Raw genomic sequence first — 27,846 nt, 5'->3', positions numbered from 1 at the left:
TAAAGAGCAATGATGAAGTTGATGTCGTTTGTATCTAGTCCCAGTTGTTTTAATAGAGCTGCTAGTCGGTCGTGGTCTACTGAGTCAAAGGCTTTCTCGTAATCTATGAAGCAGATGTACACTTCTTTCTGATGTTCGTAGCATCGCTGTAGTAGTATCTGTAGACAGAAGATTGCTTCTCTTGTGCCTAATCCTTTGCAGAAGCAAAACTGTGTGTTCTTCAATGCATTTTCGCATGTGGAGCGTATGCGCTGTTGGATCACCTTCAGGAAGACTTTCAGCACGTGGCTCATCAAGCTTATCAGTCTGTAGTCTTCGCATTTCTGGCTTGTTGCTTTCTTTGGTATGGCCACAAAGATGGATTGTAGCCAGTCGGATGGAATTTTATTGCCATTGTATATTTGATTGTACCAATTAGTCAGTTGTCGTATGTTGTTACTGTCTAATAGTTTGAGTAATTCTACATGGATTGTGTCGGGCCCGCACGCTTTGCCTGGCTTAGCTGTTTTGATTGCATGTTCTACTTCTGATATTAAAATGTGTAGAGCTTCTTTCGACTTCTGTTGGTCTTTTTCTGCAGGTGTTCTCGCGGTGCCAAAGAGCTTGTGTATATAGTTTGTCCAGGTGTCCATTTTTCTTGGTTATTTAGGATTGGTTGGTTGGGGATAGACAACACGTTCTACTTAATTAAATGTACTTTTTAATAAATATTTTCTCCTACAACATCAGAGTGCAGCGCCACATTAAATACGCACTACAATAACAATTGTTTAAAGCGATTTGAAGCATGTTTTTTTTTTGGGGGGGGGGGCGCAGAGCTTTGTGACGTCATATTTGAGGGGGGGGTCTGACTTTTTGTGACGCTGTGTGACGAAGGGGTGGGGGGGTAAAAAATCGTCAAAAATCGCGTGATGTCATTTATGGACGGCCCCTGTGCGAGCAATTGCAGGGCTGCACCTTTGACTTACCATCCGCGCATTAATGCTGCATTTTTTTTGCAAGCGTTGCAGGGGCCCACTTGGCGATGTTTATTTATTTATTAAAGACGTTCTACCACGTGCTTCCTCCTCGCCGCTTGCGCCATAAATCAAGCAGTGTCGTTGTACTGCTTCGATGCATGCGCGCACACACACACGGCACATCGCAAAGACGCAAGCCGAACGATCCGCAGTGCTTCCTTCTCACGAGGTAAGCGCGCTTGCACCACGCGGTGGGGGGGGGGGATGGGATTTTATTCGCTTCTCGTGGTGGACGAGGCACCACTTTGGAGAGTTTTAGGCCGTTACTCGTTTGGAGCCACTGTTGCAATCGCACCTCGCAATCGCTTCCTTTTCCTCAACGCGACGAGCTATTTCACGTCCGACAGTCGACGTTCTTGAAGCAGCCTCCAGCCTCCTGATTGTTTCCAATGGGGGCCTGTCAACGATTCCGGTTCTTTACAAGACCCGCATAATAATATTATACAGGCCTTTATCAATCAACCTATGAAGGTGACCCTACATCGTGAAGGTCGCGCGAACTGTTTGACCATACTTCACCACTACTGGTTAGTCCGGGTTGGTGAAGTGGGGGTGGGTTGGGTGGGTGAGCGAACCATGATTTACGCAAAATTCACTCACCATTGATCTGTGCCGTGGCCGGGAATTGAACTCGGCGTGTGCCAGGTTCAGAGTGCAGTGCGGGAACCATATCACAGCAAAAACCTGCGTATACAGACTATCGTGGGTAAAAGTTGGCATATTACGCATGTGTCCAACTGCTACAACTGTCCACGTATGTATGCATAACCTATTTAGCATCGTACGTCACCAAGCTTGCTAATCGGCAGTGCGGGGGGGGGTTGGACAAACTAAACACAAGAAGCAGTTTAAAAAAAATTTAGTTTGGCAATTCGAGATTATTTAAAAGTGCATTGCTCCAGTGGATTCCTAATATATGAAGGAAGAGCGTTCCAGACGGCTGCAGAAGTGCAAAAAAACGGCCGTTGAATCTGCCGTTCGGAGTGATGCGTCGTACAAAAAAATAAAACCGATGCCCAATTTTGTTGTTAATTCGAGGCGGCGTCGTGGTGTTCGTCCTTCCGCTCTCCGAAACAAAACGCGCGCTCGTCCCCGCCGTGCGCCTGGCGACCACGCGCGTGCACGCGCATGGTGACCACGCGCGCGTGCACGCGCACCACAGACCCGGGCTGGCATTAAAAGGGACTCCGACGCTCGCCAATCTCTGTTCGAATTTGCACGCGACAGATCTCTCCCCCCCCCGCCCCGACGCCCAGTAACAATTTGGACAAAAATGTATTTGCATTTTTTTTGTAAGAGTTCCTCGTTCGCCAAGGTTAGATAAAACGGTGTTTGCGCCGATTGAGGAACTCCTAAAACACACAGTAGCACACGATCCGAGGGCTTCAGCGCCGAGTCAGCAGCTGCGTAGGTTTATTATAATTAGAGTGCCGTGGAACTCCGGTTATCTGCGCCCAAGCGGAGGACGAGCATTTCCAGATCCGATCGGTAAGTTTGCCAATAATGACGTCTCTATACGACGACAAAATCCCACCATCCTGCTTTGGCTCGGTTAAATTCAACGCCGTACGTTCAAGAGGGGGTTGTCACTCCCGTATATATGTCGTGACCACAGCGAAACGATGCTAATGTGTCCGATGTTGAATGTACGAGCTGTAATAAGCAATATAGAGTTTGAATGCACACGTGTCATTGCTTGTGTTTCCTGTGTATGTGTCGATTGACACCCGCTTGAAGAAAAAAAAACTGACGATCATCTCAAGGGTTGTATCCGTAGAACATAGTTGAGTGGGGGAAAACATGCAATAAATAAATGAACTCGGGGGGGGGAAAAGACGATGGGAGAGAATTCTACGGCGGGGCAGTGCGAGGTGAGAAGCACAGAGAGAAATGTCTCTACGAGACCCTTGCAGAGGGCGTAGCTAGGGGGGGCAGGGGGGTACATGTGTCCCCGGGCGCCAAGGTAAAGGGGCGCCAAAATTAGGCTTACAACGTGACATTATAACTTATTGCGGCGGGCGCGGCAGCCGGAAACTACTGCACAAATCTACACCTCAACCTAAAAGTTTATATATCCCGCCACACACAGCCTACATGTCATGTAATTACATTTTGGTTACGCGCGCCTATTAAGAACTTACATGGAAAAACGTCCCAAACAATAGTCAGGCGCAGTCTTTCAGCCTTAGTCACTGGCCTGTTTTTTGGTGGCGGAAACTACGACGGCCTATTTTTCGTTCTTATTAGTGACACCACCACGTTCCAGGCGGCTGCAGCAGCCGGAGCAGCCCACGCACGTTAACATAGCGTGGCCTTCATTTAGCAGCATTTACTACAAGGCTCACTTATACGTGTACGTCGCTCATACCTTATATTTGAACTGACCTAAGAGCCGAGCCATGCTCGCTGGCGGACACTAAGTGAGAGTGTTACTGTGTTAGCTAGACCACCGCGCCACGACTACAAGCCACCGGACGAGCGTCAACCTCGGCGGGTAAGTCTATGCCGTTACATGGCCGCGTACGACCAACAGTATAAGCTTATAGGCGGTAGCGTCCAAAGCGGCGACCTACTTGAACAACAAGAGATATGTTTTATGATATTTGTTGATAAATACATTAGGGCTGCTAGACAAATTATCGGAGGACGTAACTATGACGCCTGAAACCAGAAGTGATGCAGAACAGTTACAGGCATGCGTATTAAATTTTAACTTCATAGTTTTATTACATTTCTGGAATGTCATTCTTGGAAAAATTGATCGTGTTCAGAAGCGCTTACAGGATCCTACTATGAATTTCAAGGAAGCAGCAGCTGATCTTGAATCTTTGGAGCATTAATTTGTCTAGCTTCGTGATGATTTGAGCCAGGTTGCTGTAGAAAACGCCAAAACAAGATGCACAGCCTGAGGGATCGATGTGGACAGAAGAATTAGGCGACGTCGGAAGATGCCAGGAGAACTGGCAAGAGATGCAGGACTTTCAGTAGAAGTAGAAATTGTGCGCGTTATGAAGAGCGTATTTTATCGACTTCAACAGGAGATGTCAACACGGTTTTTACGACTAAAAGACCTGAACACAAAATTGGGATTTCTGCTGGACGTCAAAACTCTTCTATCCAACACAGATGTCGATGCAATTCGTCGAAATTGCACAGATTTGGAAATTTCTATGACACCGACATCAATGGCCACGAACTTTTCACAGAAATTGGAGATTGCAAAATGCTTTTCAGTAACCGGAATTAAGTTTTACCAGAAACTCCTTTGGAATCTTCTTGGTTTTATTGTGTTTTATGGAGACGAAATATTTCCGAATTTGCGAATTTCACTGCAAATTTTAATAACAATAGCAGTTTCAATTGCAAGCTGTGAGCGGTCGTTCAGCAAATTGAAACTTATTTTGTCGAATTTGCGTGCTTCAATGGGACAAGATCGTCTCAGCGATCTTGCTCTTCTTATCGTTGAAAGAGAAACATTGGAAAAAACAGATTTTGATTACGTGATTGACCAGTTTGCGACAGTGAAATCAAGAAAACTTAATTTTTTGTAGACTATGTCAACCAGTCTACGACAGTGACTGAGTGAGCCATGTAATATAATATCTATAAATTTGCTTCTTTAAATACAATGTTTCATTAACATTTAAATTGTTATTCCTTATTCGATGTAATAGGAAAATGTGAATAAACGGGGGGGGGGGGGGGGGGCGCCAATTTTATAGTTCGTCCCCGGGCGCAAAATATCCTAGCTACGCCTCTGGACCCTTGTGGTCAGTATGAAAATTATGAATTAAACTTTTGACTTAAAACTTTCGTGACTGCAGGAATTTATATTCTTTGGTTCTTTCGGTAGAGTCACGTCGATAGAAAAAAAATAAAGTGAATAAAAATAATTAAAAAAAACTAATGTAGACTGTAGCCTGGTTATTAAGCTGGGTGAGTGTACTGGCAGTCTGTAATGTAGACTGAAGCCTGGTTCTTAACCTCGGTGAGCGTACTGGCAGTCTATAATGTAGACTGTAGCAATGTAATTAATAACCATTGCTACAGTCTACATGACAGACTGCCAGTACACTCACTCCGATTTAGAACCAGGCTACAGTCTACATTAGTGTTTTTTTGCTTTTAACACCAAAAGCAGCAGAGCATGTCTGTGTGTGAGTTTTGCCGCAACTTCGTTCGTTTCTCAGTCCGCTTGTCCTGTTGAGGGTTGCGGGAGGCAGCGTGTTGAGTCGTGGCGGTCCACACCTTCCTTAGCTCTGGCGACAGACTCTAGCACTACTAAGCTATACATGACTACGACAAAGATTCCCCGTATAGTCTTATCAGACTGTAGGGCCAAGTGCTGTTAACGAGCACCTATGAAGGCCGGAACGCTACACGAGAGGGTGGGTAGCCAGCACCACGCCCGACCGCCTTTGTCTCCCCAGAGGCGATGTTTACACCGCACCAGGTACTTATTTGTGGCTGAGTCGACCTAGGGGAGGCCCATGACCGTTTCAGTCAATCGTCACTGGTGTTGGCCGTGAGCGGGGATCAAACCCTGGTCGCCGGGTTCATAGCGCAGCGCGTTAACCACGACACTACCGCTCCCCACACTACACACTACTATACACTACACGATACACTACACGATACACTACACTACACAATACACTATACACAGACTCTAGCTCTTCCTGGGGAACCCCAGGCGTTCCCAGGCAGTTGAGCGACAGTCCTGCCAGCCCACACACTGGTTTATGCCACAAGCGTGTGTGTGCTTACTTCAGACTTTATGTCTTGCAACAGGTATCTATAATTGGTGCTTTAACATCTTAACACTTGGTTTCATTGCCAGGAAGGGTAAAGCCTTTTATTCACTAGAGAGAGAGGGGGTGGTGTAATGTAGCGTTGGTTGGCTGAGCACGGCGGTGGATGAGACGAAACGCTCACTCTGGTCGAGCGAGTCGCGAACACGCGAAGGTGAAAATCAATAACTCGAAAGATTGCCACGGCGACTAATGCCATCATTAGCGCGGCAGCATTAGTAACCTTGGCAGATAATGGCTCCAACACCCCGGGTGCATCTCTCGCCAAGAGCCACGGCGAACCAGTGGCACCGAGCAGAACACCACCCCCCTCCCCCCCCCCCCCCCCAACAACATCGCGCATGTCACAGGCCGCGCGGGTGGGAATCTTTCCATGAAAACGGCGACGCTGCGTTGCCGCTGCCTGTCACGCAAGGGCGGGGTGGGACCTCTGCGTGTCGTGCCCTCTGTTCTCTCGGTGGGGGTGGTGGGGATGGGTGGGCAACGTCTCACGAGCAACGGGACCGCTACTTTAGCCACCACCACCAACCACCACTACCACCGCCCTTCCTCCAAATCCCGAGCCCGGTGTGGGGGGGGGGTTGAACATAGTCGATCCTCAAGCTTCATTTCAGCCGCCACTCGGCCACCCACGCACGAGACCCCCACGGCGCACGAGGAGGAACACGGTACGTGGCTCGCAAAGCGGTTCAGCGCATCTCCGTCACCGCGGGCATCTCAGCAGCACAGAGGGGACCACAGTAATACGACGAATATCGAAAACGACGTAAAATCGAAGCGATTTGCAGGGTAGTTGGTGGGTGGTGGAGGCGAAGGCTTCGAGGCGACGGGTATCGAGAGAGATCGGACGACGCTGTCAGCGACGTAAGTGTGGGGTGTGGGGTGTGGGGGGGAGCGGTTGAAGGCAACGCAAATCAGGTCGTGGTAATATTATTACCAACGCGACGACGTTTTTTGCGAAACGACGTAGACATATCGGGGGTAATATCGGGAACGTGTCGTTCAATATTTCAGCGCGTTCAGTCGCTTCTGTCGGTGGCAAGGGGGGTCCCTGTTTGTACTCGGGGCGACACGCGCCTCGCTGTTGTTAGTTTCGTCGTAGTCATCGTGTTGTTGTTGTTATTAGATTATGCCAAGGTTAATAATCTGCGGGCCCTGCTAGGGAGACATCTGAACGTCCTGTTCGGCCGTCGCTGTAGTCGCTCAAAGAAAAACGATCACCCCTGTATCCTCCACCACCGCTGTGCACGTGGAACATTTCTGAACAAAGGTTAAGGCGCAGCCCTACAAATGCTCGCGCACACCCCCGTCAGCAGAAGGGCCTCCACCAGAGGAAGGTTGACAGAGCCCCCCCTCCCCCCCCCTCAAAAGTTGTATTTCGGCCTACTCTTCCACGGTGGCTAGACGTCTTAGAATTGGCAGAAGTGCCCACACCTTTACCCCACCACCACGCGACCAACTGACGGGGGAGCGAGGGGCTAGGAAACATTCAGCCGTGAGCCGTTTCGCAAGAATGAAAGACGCGGAGGACCTTGGTGAGAAAAAGAGGAAGTTGCAACAGCGAATATATTAGAACGTCGCAGGCACTTAGAAGCAACAACCTTCTGAGGAAAAACATTCAGGGCCATGCACCATTCAAGAAACACTGGCAGCAGCAAGACAAAAATCCCCCCGTGTAGCCTTCACAGACTGTTGGGGCAAGTGCTGTTAGCGAGCACCTATGAAGGCCGGCACAGTACACGAGGGGGTGGGTGGCCAGCACCATGCCCGATCACCTTTGTCTCCCCAGTGGAGATGTTTACACGCCGCACCAGGAACTCACTTGAGGCAGAGTCGACCTAGGGGAGGAGGCCCAGGACCGGTTCAGATAATCGTCACCGGTGTTGGCCGTGAGCTGGAATCGAACTCGGGTCACCGGGTTCATAGCGCATCGCGCTAACCGCTACACCACCGCAAACCCACGCAGGCAGCAGCTAACACACGAACCCAGCCATCACCTCGCGCGGGGGTTGGCTAGCCACGCGTGCAAGAGACGAAAAATCGTACGTTTTAAAACAAAAAAGAGGAATTAGCAAGGGCCACGGACAGGGGGAGCAGAGATTTAAGCCGAAACCACGAAAGAGAGCTCGTTCCAAAAGGCAGAGGAGGGGATGGCAACGCCAGATGATTCCCGATTCCTCATCGCAGCCTCTGGGTTAACATTGGAGGGAGATGGAGAGAGGAGCTTCAATTAAAGAGGCAAGGTGATGAAGATTTCAGTGTGGGGGAGGGAAATGCAGGTCAGAGATGAGGATGAGTGACACCGTCTCGGTTGGCTCCGCACCAGCGCGAAATAAGTTCAACGGACATACATTAAGTATTGAAAAATAATAGGTTTTACCCTCTCTGGCAATAAAACAGGTGTTAAGATGTTCAAACAAATTAGAAACCTTTTGCAAGGAATCAAGTCTGCATTAACCACACGTGCTTGTGGTGAAAAATCAGAGCATGTTTGTTTGCAATAATATACGAGCATTGTCTTTGAAACTGATTTATCTACACCAGAGACAGCCTTCTTTAGGGCCCAGTCCCACCAGTGTCAGACCAGAGAACGCCAAAAGGTGAACGGTACAAGGACAATGCCACCATCAGAGCATTCATAGCTCGGGGTGAGCAACTACAAAAATGGGACCTTTTGGCAAAAAGGTCCCATGTATACATCAAGCAGAGCCAAGTTTACGTTTAAGTCCAGATCACAGTGGCGCGTTCTGCATGGGGTGTCCAGTGCCAAACGAAGGGCTGAATGGAATAGAGCAGTGGTGCTTAACCTGGCGTGCCTTTTCTGGGGGTGCAAGACATGGCCAAAATTTTTAAGAAGGTAAATAATCGAAACACACATTAAGCATGGGCACGCAAGTACAACTGCAGTACTTTGTTTCACCAAACCGATGTATTTATGATCGAGAACCAAAGGGGGTGCAAGGTTGCAATAAAGTTTTAAGAACCGCTGGTATAGGGGGAACCAACGTTTTTAGGAGTCTCCGAGGCCACGATTTCAACAACAGCCACGCTGGAAGACCAATAATTTCTGGGTATTTCTGCACATGTACCAGTGACGTAACGACATGATCAGATCTCACGGTGGTTGTCAAGCGGACCCCGACTCGTAGCTGTGGCCACCGGGGGAGGGGGTGTGGGGGCAAGGCACCCCCAGCCCCCACGCTATAGTTACGCAACTGATGTGTGTACACACACGCAAATTATAATAGTCCTCCGGCTTCTTGGCTCTCACGCGGAGGGCATCATTTTCATGAGTTACACGAATCGTGGAAGACTTTCCAGAATCGGCAACATTCCGATCTTTGGCAATTGCGTCATGGGGAAGAGGCGTCGGTTGTCGCAATGGGCAAGTTGCATCAAGAACTGCCTCGGGAACAGAAACTTCCCTCCCTCGTTGTTCTTGCACCAGAACCAAAACAAATACAAAGACCCGTCCCCTCCGTCCCCCCGTATAGCCTCCATCAGTCTGTCGGGGCAAGTGCTGTTAGGGAGCACCTATGAAGGCCCGCGTGGCACACGAGAGGGTGGGTTGCCAACATCACACCCGGTCGCCTTTGGTCTCCCTAGATGGCGATGTTTACTACACACCGCACCAGGTACTTATTTGAGACCCGAGTCGGCCTAGCGGAGGCCCTGGACCGGTTCAGATAATCGTCACCCGGGTGGTGTTGGCCGCGAGCGGCGATCCAACTCGGGTCGCCGGGTTCGTAGCGCAGGGCGCGAGACGCTGCACTGCCGCTCGCCACCGCAGAGCCCTGGCACCGGTTGGAAGTAGGGCCAGATTGGGACATCGATGGGGCCCTCAGCTACGTGTCACGCTTAACAGGCCCCGTCGAGATCAAACAACTCGTAACGCTCACAATTCCCGCCCCCATCCCCCAAAACGGACGCAAGTTTGAACGCGACTCGCGGGACACAGAGCTCAGCTCAGGTTGACTCAAGCCAGGCTTCCAAACAAATTGAGGCCAGAATGTATTTGTTCGTAACGTGGTCTCGGTATGATGTTGCTTACAATGGTTCTTAAAAAAAGCTTTAAAATCTCAAACAATACACTCCTCCTTTCATTGCGGTTTGGTTAACGTCCATGGATTTACAGCCCCTACGTAGATATCAGGAATCTTGGTAAAGGAACGCAATAAATAATAAATGCATATAATTCGCCTTCTTCCCTTATTTGTCCTTCCACGTAAAAACAAACACAAGTGTATGTTTACTCATTCGATTAGCCACAGCCTTGTCGGTCCAACGCATGAAAACCCTGCACCGGTTTTGATATTCGGCTTCTCATCAGCAGAGCCAGGCTCACTTAAAAACAAAGGTGGTGAACTGCCAGATGTTTATATGCAAGGACACTCTCTGGAAGAAATGGGTTCTTTTTCGATAAAAAAAGTATTATCTTTAGAACTGCTTTGTGTTAAGTTTGTGGTCCTTACCCCCCGCAAATCCGATTAGCACGGTTGGCTACATAATGTGTGAAAGTTCAACATATATAATTACGTCCTGGCTCGATAATAAATACAACAACTCTGTAAACCTCTAAATAAATTGGCCACAAATTACAAATTAATCGCAAGTCTTGATACTCAATCCGGGCCTTTTTTGTCGATAAAGGACGACTGCTGCTCAGAGATAAACACCGGTTTGTGATGCAATGCTTTGCTGAAAAAAAATGATACATTTGGGAGAGCCATTTTTGCAATACAACAGGGGAATTTTCAACAAAACTAGAAACTACTTTGGCAAATGGACGAGCTTAACAAAGGCTGGGAAGCTTTCACAACGCGGTTAAAGTTGTAACGCGCCAAAAACAAGGGAGGTGACGATTCCAAAAAAACAGCTCATCTGTCACGCTCAAAGCAAACTGGGCAGCATACAACAGCCTCTGAAAAAACTAAAATCACATAAACCAAGCCAAGCGTAACAACAAAAAAACCCACATCTCAAGAGTAAATAATATGGAAGAACATGTTTTTGTCGATAATGTATTGTTACCGGAGGCTTGGGAGACAGACGTCAGGGCCCATGCGAGGGAAGTCCTCCAGACCACCCTTTCCCTCCATTCACGAGTCAATTTATTTAAAAACCACGACGTGTTGGGTGACTGGCGGAGCCAGTGGGGGGTGGGGTGGCACGTGCCCCCCCAATGATCCCATCGAAATCCCTAATTTCGATCGGATCACTGGGGCTATTAGTAATACATCGGCATTTTGCGACCCCCACTGCCACTGTGTAGCATATTATTACATGCCATGGACTCTTATGAGATGATAGGACACTAGTCTGAGTCCATAATTGGCAATAAGTAACGGAAAAGCAGTTATAAGTGACTCAGAATTGTGCGCAGTTGCGTATACAGTACACGACTTCCCTGAAGGCATCAACACCTTCAGCGAGCGCGATGCCGATCACACAACGCGGTTCGAATTCGACCCTCGATCGATGGCTGCGCCATCGCTGCACACGCGTCGAATAAAATGCAAGGGACAAGTCCTTACTCACTAACAACGCCTCTATCATTTGTCATTGCTGGAGGGGTTGCCCCCCCTACCTGAAAATCCTGGCTCCGCCATTGTTGGGTGAGGTGCTAGGGTTAGAACCGCGCTCCGAGATTCGGTGCCGAGAGGTTGGTGGTGGTTCGAGTTCACTTTTAATAGTGCTCACAACCTCCACCCCTCCCCTGGCTAGTCCGGACTAGCAAGAACCCGTGGAACTTGCGCGAGGATTTTATGAGGAATAGACCGCTACTTATCAGTAAACTTCTACAATTTCACACGCACACACAAAGACAAACATCCCCGTATTGTCCGAACAGACTGCTGGTGGCAAGTGCTGTTAGAGAGCAGCAAAATCCGAAGGCCGGAACTGCACGCAAGGAGGTGAGTAGCCAACACTACGCCCGGCCGCTTTTGTCTCCCCAATGGCATTTACACACCGCACCAGGTACGCATGAGGCTAAGTCGACCTATGGTCCTAGAGGATAATCGTCAGAGCTGTTAACGCACACACTCACTTTCACCTGCACACAGACCCCCCCTCCCCCCCATATAGTCATGACAGACTTGTGGGGCAAGTGCTATTCGTGAGTAGCACCTAATGAAGGCCGGCACGGCACACAAGAGGGTGGGTGGCCAGCACCACGCCTGACCGCATTGCCTCCCGAGTGGCGATGTTTATACGCAGTACCAGCTATTTGAGGCTAAGTCCACCTAGGGGAGACCCAGGAACGGTTCAGATAATCGCCACTGGTGGTGGCCGTGTACGGGAATATAACTCTGCTCGGTAGGTTTGTAACGCAGCGTAGCTCTAACAGCTCCTGACGTCAAAGAAAATCAAAGATCTCCCGTGTCGCTTTAACAGACTGTTGGGGGAAATGCTATTAGCGAGCACCTATGAAGGCCGGCACAGCTCACGAGAGGGTGGCTGGCCAACACCACGCCCGGCCGCCTTTGTCACACAAGGCTGTTAGTTCTAGCGCGATGCTATGGTCACACAAGGCTGTAAGTATTTGCGCAACGCTATGGTCGCAGGAGACTGGTGCCCGGTTTCCTCCCAGGAAACGCTGGAGCAAGACACCCAAGGCAGGCACTTGGGTGACTCTGGGCCGCGCCCTTGCACTCCCCATGCTTGCTGCTTGCCTCTGCCCCTCAGTTGGCTCCCCCACCAGGCTCCCAGAAAACAAGGGGGGGGGGGTTGAAAGGGGAACCATATTAGGCTATCCCGCTACATAGATACCCTCAACTTTTATAGTGGGTCTAAAGGTTTATTTACCGTCTCCTTGACTGATTCTTCCTAAAATCCCAAAGCCTCTCTGCTTGTCGTTGTCCTCCTGGAGCGTAGCGCTACGGAGTTCCAGTTGCTGGACCCTCTGTCCCAGTGATTCCTCCTCCCTGAGCGGACTTGTGTCTCCCGTGCATGCCTCCCCTGGCTATTCACCGCTCCCAGCCCATTGATTGATAAGACCCATCATCTTTGAGGTTCAATCACCCCACACCTGTGGAGACTATGATTAGCTCTCTGCATGCAGAACCAATCCGACCAAATTATCCAGCCACTGCATGTCCAATAAACTTATTATTGTGGAAACTAGCGTGCATAACTGTTTTTTCTTCATAATTCCAAAGCACAAAGCCACTCTGCGCCCATTCCATTGCCGCACGCACATAGATTGTCTCCCACAGCTGTGTTTATTAAGCCCGCGACATGTATAATGTATCCTTACTCCGACAAGGTGCGGGGTTGGGTAGACATTCTAGATTTGAAGCTTTCGTGACTGCAAGGATTCATACTCTTAGTTATTTCGGTAAAGTCACGTAGGTAGACATGTCAGAAAGTAGAAATCGACAATGACCCGTTAAGCCAATACCAATGAGGTGATTACAAATGTTATTTTCTTATATTGTTTACTGGGATTTAAACAATGGCAGTGAATCTATCTGTTGCACTCCCACTGCGTAATTATGCAGTGGGAGTGCATTCCAGTTTGTTCCATTTATTAGGTATAGCCCTGTGAGCCATGCGGCTCTTCAATCGGGTGCAACCACGACAAACAAAAAGCATGAACAAGGAACATCTTAAAATGACTACGCGCAACAGAAAATTTAAAGAAAAAACAGCAAGTCTTCCAGAAAAAGCACCGTTTTTCAACGCTGTGTGCAAAAATCACAGTGGGATGCAAGTAAAACAATAACAACCATAAGACATTTTAGAGTAAAGTTATCAGTCTCTGTACTACAACAAACAAATATGGCTAAACCAAAACGTCTTCGAAATCACCAAAATAAAGCTATAAAACAATGTAACAGTGATCATAGGAACTGTGATTCAAATTTAACAATAAACGATATACATATGTCCGACCAAACTTTGCAGCCATAGCTGGCAGCATGAGTCACTCCATTGCCATGTGATTCCAGGAGAGTGGAGGAAAAGTAAGCATTTTTGCACACCGTATTTTTTTGACGCATCTATTCCTTAAAATCCTGTATTCTCACCAGTCTTTGGCCAAATTACTTTTCTGAGCAGATGCCCAAGCCTTGTCCCTAGTTTTCATGAGTTTTGTAATCAAACCATGGTGGGCGGTTGTCTTTAATTTTAAATCTAACCAACGGAGAATTTGTTAATGATTTGGGGAAACGTATACCTGAAGGTCTCCCAGCAGTAGTCAGGTTGGGGATATCACAGACCTTGTCAATATCCGAGTGAAGCACATCATTAGTAAATGCCTGTATGCTGAAGTGTCTCATGGAGTGCTTATCAACCAATTTAGGGGGGGCTTTGGGTCTGGCTGACGATCTCACCACAAATATGAAGGAGTGATCACTAAGATTATTACCCAGAACACCAGTAAGTGGAAAATTGTGAGGGGCATTAGTCAATAGGACATCAAGCAGAGATGACTGTCCCAGATTTTTTAGGTTGGGTCTTGTGGGGACATTTATTAATTGAAATAGGTTAAATTCATCTGCAAAATTTGTGGCCACGGCCAGTGGGCTTAGCCAATTCAAATTCAGATCACCCATTAAAATTATTTCACCTTTAGGGAGGCCCCCAAGAAGCTCCCTCAGTGCAGTCCCAGCTTCAACATCCTTACCACTAGGTAGTCTATAGCAGCACACTACCAATATCTGTTGATTTTTATGGAGAGTGATTCTGAGAGTCAGACGTTCAAAGCAATATTTTTAACAAGGAATGAGCTGATGAACATGCAATAGTACTACGAACATATATGGCAATTCCACCTCCTTTAGACCCTCGGTCAAGCCGAAAAAGGTTGTAGCTGTCAATCGTAATCTGCAAGTCATTGACGGATGGAGTGAGAAATGTTTCTGTAAGGCAGAAAATGTCCGGGTCCAGATACGCCACTTCTAGTTTTAGTTAACTTAATTTAATCACAAGCCCTCTGATGTTGACGTGTAGAACGCCAACACATTTTCTCCTAGAAAAATCTACAGAATTAAATGAGTTCTTTACATTTGGGCCAGGGTGAAGCTCAATACCTCCCAGAAATAAGAAAAGTAGAATTAATAGTTTGCACAAGTATTTTCTGTGAAAGGATGAAGAGCGGCGAACTTTGGACGAATAGCAGCAGCTTACAGATGGCGACATTTTTAAGAGCAGAATGAAGTTAGGAAGGAATGCTGGGGAAGTAAGAGATAGGGTTTAAAAGGATACAATGATGGAGTGTAGAAGTGGCTATAAGCTGTTTCACTAGCATGTGTAGTGACAAATGGAGCATCAAGTACGGACGAGAAATAACGAGGGCTGCCAGTGGTTGAATTGAGTTTGGCACTAGATATGGCCGGGAGGGACAGCAGTAGGATACCCAGCAGAACAGCCATCTTTAAAATAACAAAGGTCCACAACAGTTCAACACACTAGTGAAAACGTACAGGTAGGCCGAGCGCGAGAAATGTCTTGCCGCACTCGTCGCACATGTACGGCTTCTCGCCCGTGTGCTTGAGTTTGTGGTGGCGGTTCTTGCTGTTTGTAAGCACACTTTTGTGCGTTGCAATTTCTCTACGCTAGCGTGGATGTGACCTAACACTTCACTCTTTTTTCTCTCAAGAAGCATATTCGCGAACAGAGCAATCACCTGATCAAGCAAATGAAGGGTAAAAACCTCAATAAGTGGATCAAGATGGTCGAGGGCTTCCTGCAGAAGCTTCGGCTCCTTGCTGACGAGGAGCGTTTCTGAGCAAACCAGGCAGCAGCAGTTAAGGCAGGCCCAAGGAGCAGCAGCTCAGGCAGAACGCAGGAAGCAGCAGCTTAGGTAGACCCAGGTAGCAGCAGCTCAGCCGTACACTGCGTTATGGGATTGCTATTCGCATGAATGACCCTCTATAAAAAATACTGCATGTGAAAGCCACAGATCTTATGAGCTGTTATTGAAGAGTCATAATATCTTGTTCCTTTATATCCAAGTTGAGTGTAATCATGCCACATTGATGGTTTACCCCATGAAGGCCGAGAGCATATTATGTGCTATACGCCAACACAGTAGTGATTTGAGGAAGATCTCGTCAGGCTTTCGAGAGCTTCCTCTCGTGTCGGCATGAGGCAATTGCAGGACTGCACCTTCACCTCTGCAACATTCATGAACAGCTAGAACCATGATAACATGACAGATAATTAATCCTCAAATTACATTTAACAAATTACTTATAGATTAAAGGGTGACTTATAATCTGCAATTTTATGGATCTCGGTAAAATTGTTACGTTATTAAACACCTTCAGTGGGTAAACAAATGAAAGTTTAAACATGTAGGCCTACTAATCCGGTACTAGGCGAAGCCTGTGGCAAGATAATTGATCCACAATTTAGTTTAAAAATACTTATAGATTAAGAGGTGACTGATAATTTCGCATCGAAGGACCTCTGTAAAATGGTTAAGTTATTAAATACCTTAGATCGGGAACCAAATTAAAGTTTAAATCTTTAGGCCATAAGGCCTAATAACCTGTCATTAGACGAAGCCTGCAGCGTGAGAATTAATCCTCAAATTAGTTTAAAATGCACTAAAACATGTAGGGGTTACTAAAGATCTGCCATCTAATGATCTCTGTAATTGTTAAGTAATTAAACACCTTAGTTGGGTAACCAAATTCAAGTTTAACCGTTAGGCCTAAGGCTTGAGGCCTATTAACCTGTTTATAGGCAAAGCATGAATCCTCAATTACATTTAATTTAATTTTCGATTAAGAATGTTCCATGAGAACATTTATTGAACATTATTTATTACCGGAGTGTTGATGATGGGTGTTGGTGATGAATGGTAATCATGATGGGTGAAGATGGATTGTGATGATGATGATGGGTGCACGTGCACGCGGGAACACGCTGCGCTGCGAACCTGTGCCAACACAGAGTGTACACACACAATATTCACACACACAATAATGTTCACGTTGTTGTTGTTGAGCTCACGCACCCAAGGGGTCTCCGTTCAAGAGAGGGAGCCATAGAAATGGAATCTAAATAAACTCAAATCCTAACCCTGATCTCGCTCTCTGATGTCACCACTCTTAGACCTTGGGATACGCAAATGTGAGTGCTCGTCCACCCACACCGTCTGGCGTTTAACTTTGGGTGAAGTGAGCCCCTCTAGAGCAAGACGGATCAAGGAAAGGGCTCGGTAGGGAGCGGGCATCGGGAGAAATTAGAGGCGAAAGAAAGGCGGCGGATCAGTCCGTGCCGAATTTGTAAACAGAGGGCGCGATCTTAAACGAGATTTGAGATTGGAATGGGAAGCCAATGAATGTAACATACAGTCGAGAGCAGTGGTTCTTATGCTTTACTGCAACCTTGCACCCCTTTGGTTCTCAATTGTAAAAAAAATGTTAATAAATACATTAGGGTTCATTTTCTTGGTTCTTTCGGTAAAGTCACGTAGAAGGGAAGTAATAAAATAATAAAAATAAAACATAATAAAATAATTCTCACGACGTTTCGGCCACAACGCAAGCAGCCATCCTCAGGTGAAGACCAGGTCTGTCGGGGAGACAGCGTCTGAAAGAACCAAGAAGATGAATCCCTGCAGTCACGAAAGCTTAAAACCGAAATACATTAGGGTTGATGAAACAAAGTAGTTTTACTTACATGCCAGTGCTTAATTTGTGTTTCAATGATTTACCTGCTTTAAAAAAAATCTGGCCATGTCTCGCTACCCCCCAGAAAGGGCAATCTCGCACCCCCAGTTTGGTGCGTGGTACACACCAGGTTAAGAACCACTTGCTGTATTCCATTCTATTCGGATTTATCTAACGCCCTTTCCAGGGCAGTTTACTACGCAAGCCGATGGTGGTACACAAAGGGGCAGAGGGGGAGCAATGGGTGGGGTGGAGCGACTGTCAGTGAGGGAGGTGACCAAAGGGATGGAGGGGCAGGGGCTGGGAGTGGAGCCCTGTGATGTTGCAGGGGTTGTGAAGGAGGAATAAGGTGGAGTGTGATGGTGAATTAGCGTGACAGATGTGTGCAACGTGGGTGAGAGTCACGCTACACCTCTGTACAGCCCATCGATAACCCATCACCGCATTGTTTGTTCAGCTCTATAACTGGTAGAGAAGCAGAGGCATCGTGACGATGAACTCCAGCGCAGCTCGCAATGGGACCGGTCCCTGCTCAATGGACGACTCCTACAAGTACCCCATCTACTCGGCTGTCTACGGCATCGTCTGCATCATCGGGATGATGGGCAACACCATCGCGCTCTACGTCTTCCTGTGCCTCACGCGGACCAAGAGTGCCAGCACCATCTACCTCATCAACCTGGCCCTCGCCGACATGTTCTTCGTGCTGACGCTGCCGCTGCGCGTCGTCTACTACGTGCGCGACGGCGACTGGCCATTCGGGGACGTGATGTGCCGCATCAGTTCGTTCGCCTTCTACGCCAACCTGTATAGCAGCATCTTCTTCCTCACCGGCCTCAGCGTGACGCGCTACCTGGCCGTGGTTCACCCCGTGCGCTCGCTCAAGGCCGTCACGGCGAGGCGCGCAGTCATCGCCTGCGTGTCCATCTGGGTCTTCGTGACCCTGGTCACCTCCCCATTCCTTCTCAGCGGCCAGCACGTCACATCGAGCGGGAGGACTTTGTGCTTCGAGAGCACGGGCAGCAGCCTGAAAATGATTTTTGCCATGAACTACTTCGCCCTGGTGGTCGGAGTCCTCATCCCGTTCGTGATCATCATCGTCTGCTACGCGGCCATCGCCCGGACGCTGATGAAGACCCCGGAAGGCCAGCGCAGGGACTCGAACGTGCGGAAGCGCGCGGTGCGCATGATCGTGCTGGTACTGACGGTCTTCGTGGTCTGCTTCATCCCGTACCACGTGCAGCGCACGCTGCTGCTGCACCACCTGGTCAGCCGCCACAGCAGCTGCGACACGAAGCTCTACCTGCAGAAGTCGGTGGTAGCCACCGTCTGCTTCACCGCCTTCAACAGCTGCCTCGACCCGCTCATCTACTTCTTCGTCGGCGAGAAGTTTCGCCAGAAGGTTACGGATGCCATCAATAGGTAAGTACTTGCTTGGTACTCAGGCCCGACTCCAGCTCCTCTCAGATATCAGGGGCCAGTAGATTTGCGTTGTGTAGGGGTGGAGGTGGGGGGGACACCATAATGTCGATTCACTGCGAAGTGATGTTGGGTGGAGCCCAAGGGACATTTAGTGGGGAAGGACCCCAGTGCCGGATTAAGCTAGTGCGGGGCCTGTAGCCCTAAATAAAAAAAACACATTAAATATTCAAACACATACATTTCTAACTTGCATAGTAAAGTAGTTGTAATTTTTTTCATTTGCTATACAGCCAGATAATACGACAAATCGCTAACCTTAAACACCCAATCATTCATAAAATTTGAAGGCAGTATAGTGCTATAGTAATAGAGCAAGTGCAGAATCACTGAACCGGAATTGACATCTTGAAAGCATTTAGCGCGGGGCCCTTGAAAGTGCGAGGCCCGTAGCATATGTAGCCACTTTTGCTACTAGAATCATCCGGCACTGAAGGGCCCCCCGCACCACCCTGCGAACACCCTCCTAGCGTCAGCCCCGTGAGTACTTCGATCATCAAGTGCCACTAACACATTGGGCAACCCAAAGCCTCCACCTGTCATGGCCTCGTGCCATCATCACTTCGGAGCTCTTCCGCACGAGGCACCTGCAGTTCCTACATATATTTGCACTGGTTCCAGCCTCGCCAGCGCTGCTTTTCATTTGACATTTTACGGGAACCCACGTATAGGCCCCTCGTGGAGCAGTGGATTGACTGAAGGTCTGTATGTTTACGGGAAGGCCTGCTGCGCCCCTTCTCTCCAATGCCGTGACCGATGTGATCACTTTTGGGGCTCTTGAACTAAACTGGTCCAGAATCCCCAGATTTCGGTGAAATTGCCAAAAGCTCAGTGAGCCCAACTAAGGCACGATAGCAATATAAATATACCATCGCGATAGACGAGATCCTCCTGGAGTTTGCGTGTTTCTCTCCCCGTGGTCGCGTGGATTTTTCTCCACGTTTTAAATCAATATCACGCAGTTGAGAGTATTTGGCCGCTATACATTTCCAAGTGATAAGCCACTTCATTGAGATCCTTTGTGGCCAAGTCGCTTATGAAAAATAGCTCTATAGCTGAGTGGGGCCTTACCTGGTAAAACTTTAAACATATTGTTCAGGTTGTAGTGAGTGTTGTTCGCTACGGCATCCAACATTTTGGTCCATGGGCTGGAAGATTCTTGAGGAACTAAAATCGTCGGACTTCACAACCAACCAACATGCGGTCCACCCCGAATATATAAAAATAAAAACATCAGAGAGAAAAATAGACGATTAAAGTTCGCGTTGAGTGCTCCGCAATTATAAAGACTGCCGCTGAGCACGAAGAAGGGAAGCTGGCAGGCAACACATTTTAAGTTCTGCGTCTTCAACCTGCGGTTTTGTGGATGTGGTTTGCGGAGCTTGGTTACCAGTCGGATGAATATCACGTTGCCCATGCTCTCTCTAGAGCTGGAGCAGTGTCACCGTGACACTGACCATGCTCAGATCTTTGATACAGCACATCCGGCGCTAGATTCGTGGAAAATATTTTTTTATTGAAAAACAAAATTTTCTGCACAGACCACGAACTTCAATCGCTCAATAAGGGATATTCGACGCAGTGGCGTAAAATACGAGCAGCAGGCAGCAAGAAAGCGATGTGGGAAATGCGGCCGCTGGCTTAAGAGTGGAAGTTAAATGTGGCCCATGAGCAACAATAAATTACGTCTGATAAGATATTTCTGATGTTCAGCAAATTTTAATCTGGCGTCTATTCTTCAAGATCTTCATAATTGTATTCCTTTAAACATGCTTTGCAGGGGTATGCCTATCCAACTCGCTCTCTCGGAAAGCACCCGGCCTTGTCAGAAGCCCAGAAGCTAAGCAGGGTAGAGCCTGGATAGCGCTTGGATGGACGACCACTTAGCCCAATCAGGTGGTGATAGGTTGCATGGCTGCGTGGTGGACAGCATTGGGCATTGCACCAACATCAATTGCTGTACTGCACTTCTGTGCTCCCGTGTCTAAACTCCCCGCACTGACCAGCGTGGTGAAATATTTTGCTATTTTACCAGGTAAGGCCCACTGAGCTATGTAACTCTTTTTCAGGAGCGACCTGGCAATCACAAATGATAGCTCAACGAGGTGGTTTAACACTTGGAAATGTATAGCAGCCAAATACTCTAAACGCATGTTTATAAATGTGGAGGGAAAAATCGGAGGACCCGGAGAAAAATCCATGTGACCACGGACAGAGAGAGACACACACAGACTCAGGGTCAGGATCGAACCCACGACCTCCTGTATACCAGGCGAGATAGTTAACATCTCGCCACCGTAGCGCCCCCAAACAAAAATAGCCATGTTCAATCCCGAGTGAGCCTCCCCAGTGGAGGATTCACAGAACAGGCTGCGCATTGGCTCTTGCACAGACATACACATACCACACGTCTCGACTGGCACACTCGAATGAAAAGTGTGGTCAATGTTAAGAGCGGTCGGGCCTAAGTGTCCTGGAGACATGTATGTATGTATGTTGAGCTACTTTCGCACCGTGCGTAGCCAACCGTGCTAATCGAAGGTGTGGGGTAGGACAACAAACTAAACACAAACAGCAGTTCTAAACACATGCGTTTTAAATCTAGACATCACAGAAGTTGCGTGTGTTTATACTTGATTGCTTAATCTGTTCATAATAAAGGTTTTTGGGTTAGATCGCGTTATTTATAAATGTGTTACAAGCAGTGGCGGCTGGTGATATTTATTTTTGGGGGGGCGCATTTTTTAAATTTTATTGAGGGGGGCAAATAAATATAAAGCAGTACCAAAAGCCATTTTGACTACTTGAATATAAATTTTGATAATCTTTATTTACATTTCAGACCAAAAGAAGTACCAAAAAGCATGTTTCCTACTTGAACATAAATGTTTCTCTTTTATATACATTTCAGACCAAAGTACCAAAAAGCATGTTTCCTACTTGAACATAAATGTTTCTCTTTTATATACATTTCAGACCAAAGTACCAAAAAGCATGTTTCCTACTTGAACATAAAAACGTTAGTTTCATGCAATTATCAATATGGCTGCGGCTACTTTCATGACGTTTGCATTTGTCAGAGAGATGTTTGAGGTCTCTTACCCCCGTCGTTGTCCACAAAACTTCAGTGCCGACACTTTGAAATAAAAGACAGGGAAAACAAAAAAGAGAATTGCTAACATCACATCCAGCCAGCCACCTCCGTTTCTCATAACAAGCGCGGGTGAAGCTTCGTGTGTAGCTTCGTCCTCTGTCACTGGCCTGCTGCTGGATTTGTAAATCGGGTTGGTCCGGTCCGAGATCCTTTATCTTTTTTATTTCTTCCAGCGAAAGCCTTGTGAAAGGGTTTTTTTGTAAATAAATTACAGAATTTGGATGAACTGCTGCCATTGTTTACACAAAAAATTTGATCAGCCTAGCAAGTGTCAAAGTGGTGTCGCCTTCGCACTCGCAGTAGTGGCCTACAGCGTAAATTTGAATGACAGGTGACGAGAACCAATCAGATTGGATAAAATAACATGTATCCAATTCTGATTGGCCAGGGACGCAACGACTTGCGCCCCGAGGAGAATCTTTAAGAAACCAATTAGAGACCAGCTTCAGGTCACATGCTGTCCGAAAATGTAAAGTCTCACATAGACATCCATTTGTCCGGCGCCCCGCATAAAACACATTGAAAAACATAGAAAATAGTTGACCGATTAAAGCCAGTTTTTATTAAATGCTGATGCTTTTCTTACTACCAGCCGGCACATCGTATGAAAAAAATATTTTATTTATGTATTTTTATATAAATTTTGTATATGTATATTTCTGGAATATTGATGGGGGCGGCGCCCCTGCGCCCTCTATTGACGAGCCGCCACTGGTTACAAGCCTCCACCACAATCAGTAAAAAATGTGTCACGTTGACAAAAGACAAATAGTTCACTACTTTACCCCACCAGTGTGTTGAAGAGTGGATCCACAACATTTACAATTCGAGTACGATGTTTCACTGGAAATTACATCCAGCATCTTCGGGCAATTTGCCAGAATAGTGAAGCCATCCACCTGCTTCCGGTCTTAAATAGTGCGCGATGACGTCATCATTGTTGAACCCCCATCAGGATTCGAGATCAGAGGCGGAGGTGGGGGTGGGGAGGGTTGCGACACATTTACAAATAACGCGATCTAACCCAGAAACCTTTATTATGAATAATACTGGTCGCGAAAGCCTACGTGTTAAACTGCTCAATCTGTGTTTTCGATGTCACTTTCCCACCCATCCCCGCCACCATAACCCCAACAAACTGTCATTCCCTCTCCCCGTGTATCCGTCTGTTCATCCCGAACCCTCCATCATCCATCCGCACACAAACACACACACACGCGCCCACACGCTCACACACGCACACATCACGCTCACACACGCACACATCACACACGCACACATCACACACGCGCACGCACCTTCCCGCACCCAGGCGATCCCGACGGAGCTCCTCGAACAGCTCCCTTCGATCCAGAGATTCCCTGCAGCCCAAGAACTCGGTCAAGTTGCAGATGCAGTCGGTGGACAGATCAGCCGAGGCGACTGGCAACAGTTCTCAAGAGGTTGACGAGTGACAAATCAGCAAGGGTCTCCCGGGTGGTCTTAGATTTCCTTCGCCCCCCCCCCCCGCAACCTCTGATTGGCACGGTTGGCTACGTACGGTGCGAAAGAAGTTTAACATACGTACATACATCGCCAACATTTTCACATATTTCTAAGACCCCCCCCCGCCTCGCAATTTTTTGGGGTAGAAAAATTATGGTATTATGGGAGATGCGGCGAATGATTTTGGAATTGTCAGTTGGGGTGAACAAGGTACGGGGGGATGTCGAGGGTAGGTGGTGGGCAGGGAGCGAGGCCACCTCCGGTGAGCACGATTAGCGACGTACGGTGCGAAAGAAGTTCAAAATGCACACGTGCACGGGGCGATTTTTGGAGGCCCTTGTGTCCGTGTGGATATTGTCAGCGTCCAGACTCAGCCAGGACATGGCACCCTAACAGTCTAACTGCCCGAATGCGTCCCTTGTAGCAACGATTGTTTTGCAGCACTGCCTTCTGGTGACTACCGCTTTGCCATGCGGTGCCCCCCCACCCGCTCCAACCACGAATGGCTCACAGAGCTATACCAGATAAATGAAATGAAACTGAAACCTGATTCCACATTCGTTTCTTTCAGCTTGGACCATCGTGTAGTGTATAATGTACTAGCGGGAAGCACCCGGCGGTGCCCGGGGGAAAAAATGTTGAAAAACTTCTCAAACTTTAAAAGATGACATATACAAATGAAAAAAAAAAACTTTGATCATTACCTCATGAATAAAAATTAAAATAAAACCCAACGCGCGGTGGAAAAAAAAACTTTAGCTCGCGCGCCAAGATTCGATTCTTTAGATCGCGCAAAGGAATCGAAGGTTGTAGATTTCTTTAGAATCGGTCTATTCCCGTTTAATCGATACCCCAAACGTTCACCAGATATCGATTCTCGCCACACACTGCATGGTCATTTCGCCCCCCCCCCCCCCCCAAAAAAAATACCAAAGTAAAATGTTATACGTTTTACATTGTGTACAGCATGGGAGCTAGCCACATGGGATACACGGCCTACGCGGAGGGTTGGGGGGGATGCGTTACGCTTCCACATGCGCGGGTCACATGACAGATGTGACGTCACAGCTCATTTGCCGTGCAAAAAAATATTCATTATTGAGCCCCCCCCCCCAAAAAAATACAAAAGTCTATTTTTATAATGTTTGCATGATGTACAGTCCGGAAAGTACTAAAATGGCAAATTTCAAGTTTGTTGCATGTCGGGAAGTATGCTAAACATTTTGAACAGACACATAATCACGCATTTCCCTTATATATAGAGATTGTGTATCATTTTTTTCGCTACGCCCTTCCACCGCCGATTAGATTTGGTTCGTCAGCAAAACTGGAGGAGGAATGTTTATTGCACTGTTTGTTGAACTCCTTTCGTACCGTACGTAGCCAAGCGTGCTAATCGGAGGTGCGAATGTTGAAAGTGCGAGCAGACGTTAGTCACGTTTCACAAGCGACGTTTCGATGGAGAATACAACCAGCATCATGAGCTTGCTGCCATTCCTCCCGCACCTCCGATAAGCACGGCTGGCTATGTACGGTGCGAAATAAGTTCAACATACACACGTACATAAGACTCACACAGAGACCCATAGTTTGTTGTCCCGCCCCCACACCTCCGATTAATTATCACGATTGGCTACGTGCACTGCTAAAGAAGTTCAACACAGGACATAAATACAGGCGTTAATAAAAACTATGCTCTCTTGCACAGAGGTCCAACTCAAAATAAACCCATCACGAACCGTAAACCCCGGTCGTGAGAGCCTATGGATACAATTCTCCAACACGTGCTTTAGATGCACGGTGGCGGCCCCATTCAAGCACCGTCAAGACACAACCCCAGGCTTAACTTCCGAGATCGGCCGTGTTCCTGGTGATTTGGTCGAGGTCTATAAAACCCGCGCACGTCTCTGCTTCCCACCATCGCCAACCCGCACTGATCAACGTGGTGAAGTATGGTCGTACTATTCCCCAAGAGCCTGTCATGGCGATCCTCATGGTGCTGATCGGGTCCTTTTTTCAATCTATCTCTGATCCGGTCGGTCACATTATTTAAGCTTTTTTTTATATCAGTCACCGTTTCTGTGCCGATGACAGCCAACTCTCTGTACCACTCTTGACCCGCTCGAACCTGGTAAGGGACTCCTCTACTTACGAACGAGTTAGGTTCCAAATGTCTATTCGTAAGTCCAACTTTACTCCCGTCGATTCCAAACATGTTGTACGACATGTACAGTAAACACGGGGAATGGATTTAAAAGTTGTATAATCTCCTACAGATGTAGATGCCCATTGGTTCTTCATGTTCTGCAGATGTAGATGCCACTGGTTCTTCATGTTCTCCAGATGTGCCACCACCGCCATATTTTGTGCGGCGGTTGAACTTACGATTCTCGGTCAGAAGGCAACTGGACATACGGGCAGGTTTGTTCGTATCTCTAAAAGTTCGTAAATCGAATGTTCGTAAGTAGATGAGTGTCGGTACTATCGTCTTACTCGATTGTGTACGTCCAGTGTGGGCCACTCAGGGTGTTTGTAAAAGAGTGTCTAGACCAGGGGTCGGCAAACCTGCGGCTCCGGATCCGCATGCGGCTATCTAAGGACTGCTGCTGCGTGACGTCATTTATTAACGACCAACGTCTTGTATTCACATGCATTGCCGGCTCTTGAAATAACACATTCCTGCGGAGGGAGCTGGTAGGAACGTTGGGTTGCTCGGTCAATGGCCAGGGTCAACAGCGGCGTGGTGTATTCCGCAAATATGGCCGACTGTGAGGGCAGGCACAAGCCGGTGTGAGTAGGTTAAACGTTGATATAAGGGCACCACGGGGTGACCAGCCCCTCCCCACCCAGCCCCATCCCTCCCTCCCACCCCCCACCCAGCCCCACCTTCCCCATCCAGCCCCTCCCCACCCTCCCCACCCAGCCCCTCCCCACCCAGCCCCTCCCCACCCTCCTCTCCCCACCCAGCCCCTCCCTGCACGACGGACACAATAATCCCCTGTGGGCTGGTGTAACCAGGAGGTTCCTACCAGTATTAAGTGTATTTATAAATATCTTTTACCAAATTCGAAAAAAGCCTCTTCTTGTTATTTAGGTTTGCCAAACCATAGTCTAGACGTTACGTAGGCTCTCCCTTCTGAGGGTAGCGTTGTATACGTTCGGCCGGGTGGCGTTTGTATTTTTGTTTTTACATTTCGTCCACATTTGTTTAAACCCAGCTTAGAACGTCACTTGATGTTTTACTGCGGTATTTCCTCAACCAACAATGATAGTCGATGTTCCCTCCGCATTCCTTTGATGTAAATAGTCGTTCAATGTCTATAGGGTTAAGACGCCGCTGTATACATTTCTTTATAATCACTGTGTTGACATTATGTTTCGCAGTGTGTGCCGCTAATGCTGAGTTTAATTACCTAATGTGTTGTATGCTGCATGCATTGTGATATTTGTCAGTAACCCATGATTGGGAAAAACCGACAACCTTTGTCTATCAATAACCTGTTGTGCTGTATCCAATTATTAATTTCCAGCTCCTTTGTGCCGAAGTTACTCCTGGGGGTTGTGCTGGCTCACGAAGGCTGATTACAGCTTTGGGACTGATGGCTGAGTGTCAACACGGCTGAGGGTCCTTTAGTCGGGCTACACGACATGCACGTTGGATGATTTTTAGCAAATAAATGTGCAGATGTTTGTCGTGTGCTGCGTGCGTTATTCCATATCGTGAATGTTGACAAATCGGACACTTGCATTCGACTCATGAACTGTAAACTACTTTTGAAAAAATTACCAGGTAAGGTCCACACACGATCACGGGGAGAGAGAACATGCATACTTCAAATATACTGCAGGCGTCAGGGTCGGGATCGAACCCACGATCTCCTGCACACCAGGCGAGGTAGTTAACATCTCTCCACCATGGCACGCCCAGGCACATTGCATAGAGACAAGTGCTGTAGAGTTGTTTCTGCGCTATAGATAATGTCGCTCCCTAGTCGAGATACATTCGTGACCAATCGCTGGTTGGTCACCCGGAGAGAACTCACGCGTGCGAGGGGGAAACACTCGATCCCATACGGACGGAACAAGGCGAGTCCACATTTCTTGCTGGACCGCCGTCTACTGGCGAGCCAAGGTTATGGCACCTCGCCGCCAAACGTTACCGTGAAAATGTTGCAGCGTAAATTCGAATCCGTAAGTAAGCAAGGGGGAATCGTTTAAATGCAACTTACCAAAGAAAATGAATGTCGCTATTGCGCCAATGGTATCAGCTT

At 47.7% G+C, this 27,846-nt stretch overlaps 1 protein-coding gene across 5 annotated transcripts; it reads left to right on the top strand.

The window, feature by feature from the left end:
- Nucleotides 1-1,035: 1,035 nt before the first annotated feature.
- LOC133357544 (cysteinyl leukotriene receptor 1-like) lies at nucleotides 1,036-26,442 on the top strand. 5 transcript variants are annotated; one of them, XM_061575519.1, is made up of 4 exons: nucleotides 1,036-1,188; nucleotides 11,682-11,745; nucleotides 17,915-18,879; nucleotides 23,403-26,442. In XM_061575519.1, exons 3-4 carry the CDS (start codon nucleotides 17,951-17,953, stop codon nucleotides 23,542-23,544), a joined length of 1,071 nt encoding a protein of 356 aa, XP_061431503.1. In that variant the 5' UTR covers nucleotides 1,036-1,188; nucleotides 11,682-11,745; nucleotides 17,915-17,950; the 3' UTR covers nucleotides 23,545-26,442. The 5 variants fall into 5 exon arrangements, with proteins under 5 accessions (XP_061431503.1, XP_061431506.1, XP_061431504.1 ...); XM_061575520.1 differs by lacking the exon at nucleotides 1,036-1,188 and adding an exon at nucleotides 2,390-2,507; XM_061575518.1 differs by lacking the exon at nucleotides 1,036-1,188 and adding an exon at nucleotides 6,365-6,498.
- The last annotated feature ends 1,404 nt before the right edge of the window (nucleotides 26,443-27,846 follow it).

Source organism: Lethenteron reissneri, chromosome 58, assembly GCF_015708825.2.
Source record: "Lethenteron reissneri isolate LAM-NWPU_2019-01 chromosome 58, ASM1570882v1, whole genome shotgun sequence".
In the NCBI taxonomy this organism is placed as follows: Eukaryota; Metazoa; Chordata; class Hyperoartia; order Petromyzontiformes; family Petromyzontidae; genus Lethenteron; species Lethenteron reissneri.
The sequence above is the reverse complement of the archived record's forward strand: the minus strand, read 5'-3'. Positions and strand labels throughout refer to the sequence as shown.